Raw genomic sequence first — 15126 nt, 5'->3', positions numbered from 1 at the left:
CAGCCAGAACTTCCATCACTTTCTGATTCCGTATCTTTCCTTTCCTGTGTTCAGCCTCAGCCACGCCTTACTGTGTGAGGAGACCACGACACCTAGGAGAGGTCAGGACTGTGTCCAAGCACCAATTTAAAACATGTAATGTTTGGAACACCACTCCCAGGATTAGCATAAAGTGCATTCTGTATACCAACACATGAATACTTACTTTTCACAAAAATCACTCCCCATTAGCAGCACAGGGGCCCAAAGCCCTTGTCACTGGGCATGCTTTACCCAGTGCTTTGCTCAGTGCTACCTTGTGTCTTGGGAGAATGACATCATTTTCCCTCGACTGCTCAGGTTTCTGATCTAATTTTTGTCAGATTTAGGATTTGGAAAAACAAATTTCCAAAAAAAAATGTACAGAAGGATTTTCTTTTTGGGAAGAAATCTTTGCCAAGGGCCAAGCAGTCTCCAAACTCAAGGTTCTCCTGTACTCAAGAAAACCCAGCAGGGTGTGTGGGATAGGGGGCAGGGAGGAGTTGGACCCTCAAGGAAGTGTCCAAGGCCTGGGCCACGAAATGTGGACTGTGAGGGTCAGAGCAGCCGCTCAGGAGCTCCCAGGCAGCAGCCCCTTATCTATGCAAGTCTGCGCTTGCTCGTCTGGATGCTGCCCAGGAAGATTTCTCCAGCCCACTGCAATAGGACCTCTCACAAGCTGCCACAGGGGCCTCTCTCATTGGGCGCTGGCTCAGCAATGCTCATACAACTTGAGAGAAAGAAGTAACTTCTATTTTATCTTATCCATCCTGAGAAAGGTAAACAACAACAAAAAAGGACAGACCAACAGGTTCAAGAGCATGGGGTCTACATAAAGCTGGATATGAGGATCAGTTGTGGCCGTCACCACAGCACTCAGACACCTCCCAGGGACTCAGTGCTACCCAAGAATACTGTCACAGGAGGGTACTGGGCTGCCACAGGCCAGAGGAACTTTCCTTGGCCTGCAGGTGAGGAACAGGTCTAAATGGTCCTTGGGAACCTGCTGCTCCCTAGAGGCACCATAGAGGACATGTTCAGCACCTGTGTCCTTATCCAGCGGGGCGGAAGAGCAGGTCCTGAATGAATACTGAGTCTTCCGAGGACACACACGGGCCTGTCCTGACACCGTCCACAGTCCTCACCTCTGCGTGGTTTTTTTTTTTTTTTTTTTTTTTTTTTTTGAGAAGAAGAGAAAAGAAACAAAGCCTCAAGAAGAAACAAACACACCATGTGATTGACCCACCTAGGGGCAGTGTACTCCTTCCCATAAACACTTGGTCTTTGGATTAACTTATCTCTGAATTAAACAAAACTGAGGTCGAAGTCTCAGCCTGCCAGGACACACAATCCTAAACTACTCACTGTAGAGACAAACAGGTCTCAACCTGCCTGTAGTAAGTCCTTCACTTTGATAATCATGTAGCAGGGTTTGGTGGCACACATCTGTAACTCTAGCACTTAGGAGGCTGAGGCAAGAGAATGGCGGTGAGTTCCAGGTCAGGCTCAAAGACAGCCTGAACCACACAGAAAACCCTGTCTCAAAAATTTAAGAGTCACCTGTGAAAATCTTTAACGTGGGATTGGCTTTCTTGGTTACCTATGTATTTTTGAGGTATCCTATCCCCCAGAAAAACAGAAGTGGGAAGCCTCACAAGCCACTTTGAGTCACCCATTTTTTAAATGAGGCTTTTCTACATCATTAACCTGATCAATAAGCAGAAGTAAGTTTTGCAGACTGTACTGTGGCTTAAAGTTTAACAGTATAAAGGCACTAGGATTTAAGAAGTGTTTTCTACTCCTTAATCTGTCTGCTACTTTCTGCTTTAACCACTATCATTTCTCTTGTGACCATGGTGCTAGGTTTCTGCCCATACTTAACCTTTGATGGTCAATATTTCCTGACCTCTGCTCTATGGCTATGGGCTTTCATTGCTGTGCCCACCTGTGGCCTGTGGGTCCAACACTCCTGGCTTACGTAGGCCACTGAGCAAATGGGAATGCTCTCAGGCACAGAGACACGAAATGTATATAAATAAAGCTTGTTTTAAGTTTTAGGTTTTACTGTAACACAGGTGTGTCCCTCTCCCAGGACCCTACTTAGACACGACCACAGCCTTTACTGTGTCACATTGTTCCCCTAGTTCTGTCCCACACCCGAATTTTCATTCAGTCCCAGGAAAGGCAAACTGTAGGCTACTGTCAGGCTGGATGATCAGTGGTAAAAACACTAGTTTTAGCTGACTCATCATCAGAGCCCCATCAGAGCATGCTTCAGACAAGAGCTACCATCCTGGCTCAGACCTAGGGAGACTGGATAGCCTTTTCAGGGTGGCTGAGTCTAGTATTTGTGACTGGTTCATTGTCCAGTGCTGGGATTGCTGGTGCGAGTGGGTAGCTGGCATATAATATAAGGGAAGGAAAGAGGCGTGCTTTCCCCTTGTACCTTTTCGCTCTGGTCACTTGCAGTCACCATGAGTGATTGTCCCTTAACCACGCTGCCCTGCCTTGGAGCCAGCTGAGTACGGACTGAAACTTGCACAAACCGTAAGCTAAATAAACCTTTCCTTCCTTCATTTTAGGTATCAGGTATTTTGTCCCAGCAATGTCAGAAATGTAACCAGTGGAGTGGGGTTGTTGCTGTGAGTATACCTGAGCCTTGTGGTTCAAGAGCCTTTGGGAATGGCTTGTGGGAAGGGTTTGTAAGAGCTAGAACAGCTCAGGCTGTTTTATATGGGAGATTCTGGTCAGAGCTCAGAAGACCAGAAGGCTGATAGAGATCCTGGTGGCAAAGACCAGGCTCGGGGGGGTTTCTGATGGGAAGGACTACACTGGGTGCTGGACTCCAGACAATGGGTGTTACGGCTTGGCAGAAAGCATATTTGCATTTTGCTTGTATCCAGAGACTTTGCTTGAGACTAAGATTAAGGACAGCAGACTAACTGATCTGGCAGAAGAAATTTCAAGGCAGTTGAATGTTGAGGCTGGGGCATGGCCATGGTTGGGAGCTTTTAGTCAGATTTACATTATGAATCAAGAGCAAAGAGCCCAGAAGGATGATTTAAAACACTGTGAGTTTGCCCAGAAAGGAAGCTTTCTAAAGGTGTCGACTGCAACTATAGAACTGAGATCTCCACTGCTGAGAGGAACAAAAGAATAGAAAATATATCCTGGGGGCATCATAGGAAGGTTAAAAAGGCTTCCACCTTCATTTCAGAAGGCCTGGGAGGGCTCAAGGCAGCGTGCCCCTGTGAGGGCAGTGTGTGAAGCGTAAAGTGAAATAACGAACCCAGAAGTTTGGAAAATCCAGGAGAGTGGATCACCTAAGGAAAGCTGCAAGGAGGGTGCAAAGCCAGCCAGAGAGAGAAGCTGTAGGGGCTATAACCACCAGAAGTGCCATGGGGGTGCAGTCATTCAAGCCCTTTAAAGCTCACAACCAGATTGCTTCAGCCTCAGCTATAGGACTTCAATGTTTGCCCTGCTGGATTTCAGACTTTTTTGGTCCCTTTCTTTGTACCCCCACTTGTACCCTCTGGAATGGTAATGTTTATCTTATACCATTCATTGTATTTTGCAAGAGTTTAACTTTGTTTTCATGTGTTCAGGGTTACTGCTAAAAGATCCTGCCTTAGATCTTGGAGACTTGGGACTTGAACTTTCCAGCAATGCTGCAACTATTAGGACTTTCCAGCACTTGGAGATGGACTAAATGCTTTTTGCATAAAGGATGTGCGTGAGTGTTTGGGGTACCAGGGGTGGAATGTTATGGTTTATGTTTAAATGTGCCCCCAGAGTCTCACGTGGTCATGAGGTGGGGAGGTTTTCGAAGGTGGCTAAGTCTAATATTTGTTCCAGCAACCAGAGAAAAGTAACCAGAAGTCTCAATGAGAACTGGCAGAAGGAAGATGCCCCCAGCTGTTTCTAACTGGCCGTGGGCCAACTGGAGGTGATGATGGTCTTATAACTACACAGGAAAGTTTAAATCAATTTAGTCTGATGGCATATGGACTAGTTTGGCTAGGAAAGTGCTTCAATAATGACTCTGTAGGGTGATTAAAGTTTAGCCTCTCCCAAAAGGCATAGCCTAGCTATTCTAGACTAAAAAATGACAATTGTGTATCTTTCCTTTTAGAGAAAATGGTTTTCTATGACAACCATCCTTGTTCCCCTAACCTATCCTCCATAAATTTAGCTAAATGCTACTGAAACCAACTTACGTTTTCAGTGTCAGTTCTTTCTGCACTTACATGTCAGTTTGACTTGCTATCATACTTTCTTGTCTCTAAACAATTGTTTCCTTCCCAGCATTCACTTAATCAAAACCTGTACATCAAAAAAAAAAAAAAAAAAAAAAAAAAAAGTCTTCATATGGATTATTTCTAATGTACTCAAAATAAGAGCAGTACGCTTGAGTTTCCGGAGGCAGCCTGTCAGTACAAGGGGTAAATTTCAGGTCTTTGGTTTAGTATATTGAAATTTCATCTAGTATTATAACAAGTTTTACTATATTTTGTTTAAAACACAAACGATAAAGAATACATATAAATGGTGTCTTTGAAAGATTCTACTGAAAATTTTGATAGAAGATGAATGTGGGAAAGGAGCTGGTAAAGCATGAGTGCAGACCAAGGCGGTGGTGCTGGGCTGGAGAGGCAGGGCCAGCCAGGGCTGTGTCTGCTCCCCATGAGGGCAGAGGAGGCGCCAACTCCCTACCCAGGCTGCAGAAAGCAGGCTGTCTCCTGGTTCCAGAGGGTTCTGAAGCCATCCAAGCTCCACATGAAATGATGCCCCATTAGATGGCCTGGCCTGGCACAAGCAAAGGGGAAGGGCAGGGGCAATCTGCAGGGCAGGGACCGCCTCGCACCTAGTTATGGCAGGAAGAACCGGCTTCATGCGGACTGGCAGCAGTCAAGTAAGCAGATGGGCTGCAGAGATTTAGTGATGAGGCCCAGAGGCAAGTCATTCCAATCCCCAATGCTTTTCACTGAGCATTCCTACTGCAGGAATGCTCGAAGTGTTTATTGAATGAATGTGAACCATTATTTAGATCTGCCACAAGGATGGGACCCATCCTCCTCTGTTTTTTTTGGTCTGTTTGAGACAGGGTTACGCTATGCAGTGTAGGCTAGCCTTGACCTCTCAGTGAGCCACCTGTCTCAACCTCTGGAGTGCTGGGATTATAGTTTGCACCACCATGCTGGATGTCTTCTATATTTTAGTACAGATTATTTTTCTATAAAAGTTTATTTACTTTTCAACTATCAAACACATTTGTTGTGTTTTCGCTTGTCAATGCAAGGACATGAGCTTTCAAAATTTTTGACTTCTAAAAACATCTTAAGATTGTGTAAAATGTGCTTTGATTTGAGGCCCATGTCTTTTCAGTCCCGAAGTCAAGCAGGCGAGTACTTGCCTACTGATGCCATCTTTATTTATCTTGTAACCAGTTTTACATCCCATCCTGGACTGTCTTGGTGTATGGGGCACCTGGAATCCCAATGCAACACATTAACTGATGCTTGGGGACAGCAGCCTGGCTGCTGTCTCTCCAGAGCTAGAGGGGACTGGCCGACATGATGTATCTTGCAGGAAGTAGGTGGGACAGACCCAAACAACCTCCTTGGATTCCAGGGGCCCTGGAGATCCCTCCTCCTCAGGGCGCTCAGTGTGACCCTGGCCTGCCAGGACAAGGCCACCTAAAAACAGCACAGGCTGAAGGGCTCATCTTGCAGCTGTCAGGCACTAAGGGGCATGGCCAGTTTTCATGAGGTGCCCAGGGAACTGCCACAGGAAACTCCCCTTGAGCTTATCATTCAGAGATAGCTTTTCATTTTGTAACTTTTTAAATATATATTTAAAAAATCCTTAAGAGGGGCTAGGGATTTAGTTCAGCAGCATAAGCACTTGCCTTGGAAGTGTGTCGTTGTGAGTTTGCTCCCTGGTACTGATAAAAAAAATTCTTAAGAAAAACTGATATATAGGCTTTGAAGTATCTGGCCACAAAAAATAATGAATATAAAATTGGTAATAATCTCAATCTCTGCCAGACATTAGTAGGAAAGTTTTCAAACCAAATGAACAGTATAAATGGAATCACAGAAGGACTAGACAGTGCGGAGTCTCTCATAGGAGTTTAGTTAAAGAACACTTTGGGGCTGAACCGTGCTATACACCTGTAATCTCAGCTTCTGAGAGACTGAAGCCAGCCTAGGGAAGTGAGGCCCTGACTCAAAGTAAAACAGAAAAGGGTGGGGATACAGACCAGTGGTCTACTGCTTGTCAGTGGGAGGCTCTGGATGTAAAACCCCTCCTGCACTACAAGAACAAAACAAAAACATTTGGAATTTAACATAAGTGGTGCCATTCAGAGCAAGACCCAAGGTTCATATATGAAGAAACTTTTTGCCCTTAAAAAAAAAAAAAAAAGACAACGTAGGTGTGTTAGTATACACAATCCCCGCACCTGGGAGCTGAGGCAGGGGGACTGTTTTTGCAAGTGGGGCCAGCCTAGACTACACAATGAGTTTGACTCCAGCCTGAGCTGTAGAATGAGACTCTGGTTTAAAACCAAACAAAACCAAGCAAACCCAACCCAACCCCCAACACCCCCCGACAAACAAACATCACTCAAGGAATGCTTTCTATGACATTAAATATGCTAACTATAAATAACTCTTAGATCCTGTGATTCAACTGGATTGAGAAAATGTTTTCGAATTTTAAAAAAGTTTTCTTGAGACCCTAGCCCCATGAGTCAGTGCCATGTGTGGACTGGGGGTAGCGAGAACTAAGGACATTATCAGCAAGCAAACCCAGTCTTAGAAGCAGTACCATGCATGGAGCCCCAACAGATTGGAACAGCCAGATCCTAGCCCCTTCCCACCGAGCCCCTTCCCACCATAAGCGACTGGTTTGTCCAGAGAAACACCAGCTGTGATGATAGATATGGAAGTAAAACACAATCGGATGCCTGTGGTGCTTTGGTGTTTCACTGACATTGCAGGTCTAGGGCCAGCATTCTGACTATGGGTTCAGAGGATAGGGGTACGCAGAGTGACATGTAGTGGGGGATCTCCTTTTGAGGACTGCAGCCATTGTTGACTCCTTACGGTCTTGTCATTAGAAGTACTATATCATTTTGATTGTTTTGTTGGATTGGGTTTTATTCTCTTGTTTTATTTGAATATGTCAAATCTGATGGCAGGAGCACCTATTTCAAAGATTGCAAGATATATTATGGTAGCAATTTGGGATTTACTATTGGCTTATTCTGAAGTCCTTTATTGAATTCATAGTCTTGTTTTTATTGTTTCTATTCTGTTGTTTAATTTTTACTATGTCTGAAGTTATCTGTAACTATTTTGAAGACATCAAAAGGCATTATGGTAACTATTGTTGATTGTGTAATGTTTTTAGGCCTGTATCTCTTATGCTGGTTTGTTTTGGTTTTACCTTCTTTAAAATAAATTTAAAAACTTTAAAAAATCACTTTCTCAAAGTAATTAAGTCCTAGCAAAAGTTAAGTATACTAATTGTGATTTTTCCTGATTCAACTGATCTCATTTTTTTTCTGGTACTTTTCACTAACTGATAAAATGTGAGGCCCTATGGCCACTCTCATTAGTTAACATAACATTTCACACAAAAAAGCAAAACCTGCTTCATTAATTCATGACTTTACTGAATTCATTAATTAATTTTGGGACAGGGTCTTGCTTATGTAGCCTAGACTGTTCACCAAACTTGGTGTTCTTCCTTGTCTCAGCCTTTTGAGTGCTGGGATTACAGTTGTGCACCGCCATACCTTTTTTTTTTTTTGGAGACAGGGCCTCACTGTGTAGTTCAGGCTGGCCTTGAACTTGCAGTGATCCTCCTGCCTCTGCCTCTTGAGTGCTGGGATTACAGGAATGTGCCACCATGCTCAGCTCTAATTTATGATTTTAATACTGTCTCATGAGATAAGAAATTTATCACTTAACTCATTTCAAGGAAAGTCCAGTCATTTATCTGATTCTGCTGTCCACAGAGTCAAACTGAGTTCTGAGACCAGCTGTAGAAGACCTGCTGTTACAGAGGTATGTTGCCTTTAACCTTAGGGTGGCTCTTCAGAAAGCCCACACTGTATGTGCATCTGTATCTATCAGGCTCCCACCCTGGCTCTGGGGAGTGAACCAAGGCCTCTGCACTGAGCTCATCTTCTTTTCATTTAATTTCTGAGACAGCATCTCACTAAGTTGTTAAGTAGCCTAGGGTAGGCTTGTACTTGCAGTGCTCTTGCCCTCAGCCTCACAGAGCACTGGGACCACATGCACCATCACAACCAGCATCTGTCAGACCTTTGCAACAGAGGCCTTCAATTTGGAAGGAAGTCATCAAAATGTAAGAATAACTAAAAAAAAAAAAAAATTTTTTTTTCTTTTTGTAACACTGAGGATGAAACCCTAAAAGCACTAAGCTATACCCCAGATCATTTTATTTTGAGAAAGTCTCACTAAATTGCCCATATTGATCTCAAACTTGTAATCCTATCTCAGCCCCCCAAAGGACTGCAGTTGAAGGTGTGTGCCATCACATCCAGTAAGTGTTAAACTATACTTTTCAAAAATTGTGTACACTTGTGAAGAACAGCACTCACCACTGCTAACGGCTGTATCTGGCCCTCTGCACATACTACCTGTTCCCAGAAGCCCACAGGCCAAGCATGACTGCACACACCCTTCTTTAAGCACTTGCCAGGGACAGGAGAACCATGCAGCTGAAGACCACAGCAAACAGCAGGCAGACTGGTTCAGACTGAGGGCTTACGCTTAAGCTCATAGTGAATCTGTCTTTTCACTTAAAGAGCTTTTCCATAGCACCACTACTATGCCAACTCCCTCTCATATTCAATGCTAATCATTTTATAAACACAAAAGAAAGGCTTCCATTCACCCTCAAAGAGGGAGCAACTTCCAAATTCAATGTGGAAAAAGAACCTCACCAAGACAGTAGTAGCAAAGCATAGTTTCAAAAAAATTACTAAATAAAAATTAACAAAACAAAGATCAGAGAGGGAAAAGTTTTCTGAACTCAGGCATAAGAACCAACTACATTTGAGAAACTTTTTTCCTCCATGAATTCTCCTAAACATTCTGAAAATTCAGACCTGGGACAGGGACAACTGATCCATATCTTGGAACAGTATGATACTTTCTACGTGAAGCTACTTATGAACACCAGACAACCCAGAGCAGCTCTGGGACAGGGTGCACAAGGACTGCTGGGGATGCCAGGGCCGTGATGGCATCCACAACCTGGTGTGTGACCTCATCAAAGTCCTGGAGAGGCACAGGTTGGGCTCAGAGGCAGAACAAGTCTTCTCTAAAAGCCTGTCTGTCAGACAGGCAGGAACAACAAGGTGCAAAAGTGAAAAACCTGACAGCTTCAGCCCCTAAAAAGCGCCAGAGAATGATTTAGGGATGCATTTGCTAAGTAAAGAGGTTTATGAACTTATTTCAAAAACTCAAAACAAGTTCTCTATGAGTTTTGGGAAAGTCTTAACTGCTCAGATTTATAAACAGAGATGCACACCTCATGCTCACATCCGTGTGTGAAAACAGTCCTGCCTGGGTCTCAGGTAAGTGTCACTTACGTTCAGAGCAGCTTCCCCACACTTCTCAATGGCCGCGAGACCCTGATTATGAATGTGTGTCTCCAGCAGCTTTTTCAATTCTCCCAGGCCGTCCTGGATTCGAGATACAAGATTATACATGCGCCCCAAATCTGAAAGAAGAAAGTGGCCACCTTTATGCATGGAAACAAACTGCGTAGCTGTTCCACTAATTATGTGTTTATATGGAGATGAATACTCTCTTACTAGGTATTTTTAGATCTTAACCAAAAACACTTACTTATAACACAGTATTTAATCTTTGGTATAGGCATATTTTGCTGAAAAGTAACATATTTTGCTGAAAGTAACAATGAAGTTAGGCTATAGTAGAAGTTTCATACATTGCATAGGTTTCTCCCCCTCGCCCTTATTAGAATTCACTAACAGAGGAATAGAGAAAAAGTCTTTTAAATAAAAAATTGAATACTTGTGTCTGACACACAACAGGCACTCAAATATTAGTTTTTTAAAAAATGAAAATATTTAGAAAACGGAAAGCTATTTCAACTGTACAAATAAGTTACAAGATAGTTCCCCAAGCTCTTCATTTAACAAATACATACAGAGTATGTTCAATTTATGGGGGCCACAGAAGAAAAACTCCAAATCCAAACAGGGATGTCTGAACTACTAATGCATGTCAGTAAAGCACAGGAAATTAGGGGAAATGTAAATGACCTCAGAGAATGTTTAAAGGAAAAAAAAAACCATTGCGGGTAGTATCATTTAATGTTAAAATGTATGCAGCAATACTGGAAAGATCCTTTTTCTCCAAACTGATACCTGAAATACTCAACAGAGATCTGAACTTGTTACCACGGGCCACACATGACCTCTCTTCAGAAATGTCACTGGCCCACAGGCTGGCATTTCAAACCATTTCAAAACACATATATTGCTTAGGGCGGTGAGCACAGTTCCTACATGCTGAGTCTTCCAACTCACCCTCGTTCTTGTCAGCATCCAGCAAGTTCTGGAACTCCGTGTGGAAGATTTCCAGGTGCTTCTCAATGAGGACCTGCTCACACTTCCGGGCCAGCTCATCCTGCGTGCTCTCATGCAGATAGACTTGTACTCGCCTCTGCTCCTCCAGCAGTCGGGCCTCTGCCTGCAGAGTTAATTTGAAGCAATGGTTTCCATTTGTGGCTAAAGAACTGGTGTGTGAATAATGGTGAGTTAATCCCACGATTCTGCTCTACTAAAACATGGTTAAGAAAAAAGAGAAGTGGATTGTGGATTTTTGGGTAAATGCCAACCATGGTTGAGGAGCCAGCGAGATGGTCTAGTTTCTCTCACATTTTAAACGCTCCTTTTAAGTCCAACATTACAGTTATTACCATCCAACTGCCTTCATGCTTCAGTGGTATTCCACCTTCAGGGTTACCTCCCAGCCAGTCCCAAGACACCCACAGTTCTCTGGTATATAGATACCATAGAAAGAACCTCCACTCTAGACTAAGAGCTGCCAGAAGTCAGAGCCACACCAATATAATTCCAGAAGTCACCACTTGAAAGTAATTGTTAGCAGTGAGACTTTACAAACCATTTTAAAACCAACTGGGTAATACATATGTTGCATTTTCTTCCAATATAGAGAGGAAAAGAGGCAACTTATAGAGAGTAAGAGAAACAGTGAATGTCAGTGTATGTTAGAATCCATCACCAGAAAATGTGTGGTAACAAGTGTTAGAGGAACCACAAAATTCCCAAAACAAGGAAGAAATTTCAGTAATTTCAAATGGTTCAGGTGATCTAATAAAGATAAAAACTGTATTTTGAATGGCAAAAGGCCAGTTTGTCCAAAAACTGCCCAAAATCATTTTCATATTTGAAATAATTTTGTATAAATTTGGAAAAGCAACTGAAAATGAACACTCAGGAGCCAAGAAGACGTAAAATGAACAAGTGACCACACAGGGTCTGCCCTGAGGCCCATGGACAGCCACCAAGCCAGAGCCGAGCAAGTACTCTGTCACACATTTCACAGTAGGAGTTCAGGGGAAAGCGAGGCGTCAGGGGAAAGGAGTGTGCACTGAAAGGTCAAAATGCTTGACACATCCTGACTGCTAACAAGTCAGTAAGTACATCCGAATAAAAGCAGGACAAAGAAGAAAAGCAGAGTACATAAACAAAAATTTTCAAAGTACTCAATCGCGGTAATTAATCTTATCTAATTAAAAAAATTAAAACTTTTTTTTTGGTACTAGGGATCGAATTCATGACCTTGCACTTGCCAGGCAGGTGCTTATGCCACTGAGCTAAATCCCTAGCAAAAAATTAAAATTCTTATGATAAATGTGAGCATAATTTGGTGAATGAAACAGCACTGCTCTCTAAAATAAGTATAAAACATGCTTATAAATCATTAACAAACAGGTTACCAAAAAACCTACATCCACATTCCAATTTGGTTTACAAACATAAGCAGGAACAATGTCCTGGGACTCGTGTGTTGGGTATGTTTTTTCCAAAGAGACAAAAGTGAGTGTATTTCATGAAGCATGTTCTGAGTTCAGATCCTGCTGCACTGCAAATGAAGGCTGTAGCGGTGAGGCCACTGCACTTGCCCCACCGAGGCACTGCCCCTTCTGGCTGAAGCTGTGTCTGCTTTCTCAAGAACAGTCTCCTCAGGCAACAAAACACACGTCCTGCTTCCCAGAGGGAGGCCTCTGAGCCACTCTCTCAGGGGCACTGGCTTCTCTCTTGAATTCAAGAGGCTTCCTGCAGAGGCCGCCAGCAGGAGACAGCAGAGCCTGCATGGGAGGGCCCTCGTGGCTGGCTTCATGGACTGGGAAGGAAATCAAGGGCCTGGGTGTCACACAGGACAAACATGTTATGTTCTTTACTGACCCCAGGACAAACAAGCTCCTGACCAGCAGACAATGATGTTAGAATACCAAGAGCAATTCAGATGCCAACATAAAACTAAGCTCTTCTATTAGGATCAGTTTCCTATTTTAAAAAAACTAACGTGGCCTAAGTTGTTCAGTCATCCTTAGAAAGATGAGCCAATGATGCTCAAATGTCTCAACTAAATGACTTCTGATAACAGAAAAATGCAGAGACCTCCAAGGAATTTAAATATCTAGCCCACAGTGGCTGCTGAAAGCACAGTATTTCTTTTCAAGGTTTGCTCTTTATCTCAATACTGTTACAAGTTTTGCACTGTGTTACTCTTGTTTTAATATAAACATCACTTTTCCCTAAATTACTGAATGAAGCAGGCCACCTTTTACCCTACAGTTCTGCTGCAAGGTGTGTATGAGACCAACGCTCTCCACCAGACTTGTTTTTTGTCAAACTCTCAGCTAGTTTTATGCATTCATAAGTACAAGTTTCCTTTATAGCTCATTTTAGATAATTTGTAAATTAAAACTAAAGTAATTCGCATTATTATCTACTATTATTATACCTATTTTATGGGTGAGGATGTTTGGGAATGGAGAGATTAAAATTAAGACCTAGGAGGGGCAAGGGAGGAATTTCATACAATGCACTGCTCTATTGGAGATGCAGGCTTACAGAACAGAAGGGCAACTGATTACATGGTTGAAGTCAGACCTGTGCTCACAGTCAGTACATTACAGACTTCCTCAGTAAGGTCCGTTACACCCCAGACAGATCTGGGCCAAACTGTAACAGTTCCAGAGAAATCCACTCCACAATGTACACAGAAGTGAGATGATCACAGTACATGAAGAGTCCATAAAAAGGACAGGCTTGAGACAACAGTGGCCGTGCACCCCGCTAAGAGGCTCCACTTAAAAAACACAGCCTTTACAGAACCACCATCCACCGAAGAGCTCACCAAGCAATTTGCTTAAGAAAACCACACTGTCATGCTACAAAATCAAGTGACAGACAATGCTAAGGCTCAAAACAGATGATACTTTAACACAGTCCATTTGGCAGGCAGTTGTCTGACACTCCCAGCTGGTTGGGGTTCAGTGGGCACACGAATACAATTTAACCCAAAATAAAAGAACTATTAGGATTCCGAGTATAATATTTTTGATTTGTTTCATCATTAAAGTGTGAGAAAAATTGTTTGTCAAGGACCTTCAGCTTCGAATTTAGGAGCTCCACTCCTGTGAGAAAATGCACCCAGATACTGCCAATGGGGCTGGACTTTTCTCTGTGAAATGGGAGCAGAGCGGTGGCTTTTACTGACTTCCTACGCTGACTTATATTCCATTGCTGCAGCCCATTCATTGTCTGAGTGAGTAAGTAGGAATGAAGGGCAAGCAGCTGTCAAACTCAGCATGCTCCAAACTCCTGCAATCTACTAGTACGGCTAGTTTAAGGGTCAGCAGATGATAGCAGGCCAAACTGATGCTGCTTGTCTCTAACCTGTACTAGAATGAGGCCTCCCTTCATTGCTTACATTCTGCCCTGCTATTCTTGCCCTACAACAGCAGAGTTGAACAGCATCAGCAGAAACCATATAGAGTCCACAAAACCTAGAACAGTCACTACCTGGCCATGTACGGAGAATGATCCACGCTCTTGACCTACTTACTCCTCAGAGCCGACGCCTAGGCTCCCCACATTTCCAAGGAAGAGAACAAAGAACGCTCCTGCAAGGACCTCATGATAACATCACTTGGCGCAGCGAAGGGTGTGTGATACATGGGTCAGCCTGACATCTGTTCTTACTTAAATCAGAATTTGGATCCTCCTGTTTCTAAAGAACTGCTCTAATGCAACTTGAAAGTAGTATTACCGCTCCAAAAGGAATGTTACAGGAGCAAAACACAGAAACTTACAGCATTTGCAAACCTGAAAAATATTTGTTTCTTAAAATTCTCTGACAAAACTATAATGCTCATTAGACACATATCCACCTCCCAGGAGAAAAATGGAGAACACAAGAGGAGTGCATTACATATTTGGTCGTGATCACTGGGGGTCACAGCAGCTCGCAGAGACACAGGAGAGCACACACACCCTCAGGGACACCACAGGACACGGTGCCAACACAGCACTTGTGCGTGGGGAGGTGGAGAGGCCGCATGAGGTGTAACAACTGTGCAATTTAAGGCTACTTTACGTACTGTATTTACGCTTACCTTTTTCATATATTCAGTAACTGGGTTCTGCTGCAAGAATTCAGTACTCTCTCTGGTATAAAATCTCTCTGTGTCAGCCAAAAATTGAGATTCAAAGGATTCTTTATACACTGTTAACGTAGGGCCCTTTGCAAATGCATCATCTTCATTCAGCCCCAATTCCACTAGAAATAAATATGAGCTATATTTCAATTACCCTATTTTTGTTATATGTCACAGAAAATACTTAGGTGTAGCATTCAGTTTCAGTTATGTTTAAAAGGTCAATGGAAATGGAATGGCTAAGGTAACTTATCTACTAGTATTAAAGTACACTGATTTCAATAAAAAAAATCCAAGTTGTATTAAAAAAAAAGAAAATAGTAATTCTGACCCATGGCCAGGAAT

General features: G+C 43.0%; 1 protein-coding gene across 7 annotated transcripts in view; it reads right to left on the bottom strand.

The window, feature by feature from the left end:
* The window catches only part of Cul1 (cullin 1), an 82101-nt gene that overhangs the window by 13490 nt on the left and 53485 nt on the right, over positions 1–15126 (bottom strand). For all 7 annotated transcript variants that reach the window (XM_005006087.4, XM_063250680.1, XM_063250679.1 and 4 more), the window contains 3 exons: positions 14740–14903; positions 10616–10778; positions 9650–9780 (listed from right to left, as the gene is read on the bottom strand). In XM_005006087.4, the coding sequence (XP_005006144.1) occupies positions 9650–9780; positions 10616–10778; positions 14740–14903 (458 nt within the window). The remainder of the gene's footprint in view (positions 1–9649; positions 9781–10615; positions 10779–14739; positions 14904–15126) is intronic.

Source organism: Cavia porcellus, unplaced genomic scaffold (genome assembly GCF_034190915.1).
Source record: "Cavia porcellus strain 051 isolate PalLab524CR breed Dunkin Hartley unplaced genomic scaffold, mCavPor4.1 scaffold_6, whole genome shotgun sequence".
In the NCBI taxonomy this organism is placed as follows: domain Eukaryota; kingdom Metazoa; phylum Chordata; class Mammalia; order Rodentia; family Caviidae; genus Cavia; species Cavia porcellus.
The sequence above is the reverse complement of the archived record's forward strand: the minus strand, read 5'-3'. Positions and strand labels throughout refer to the sequence as shown.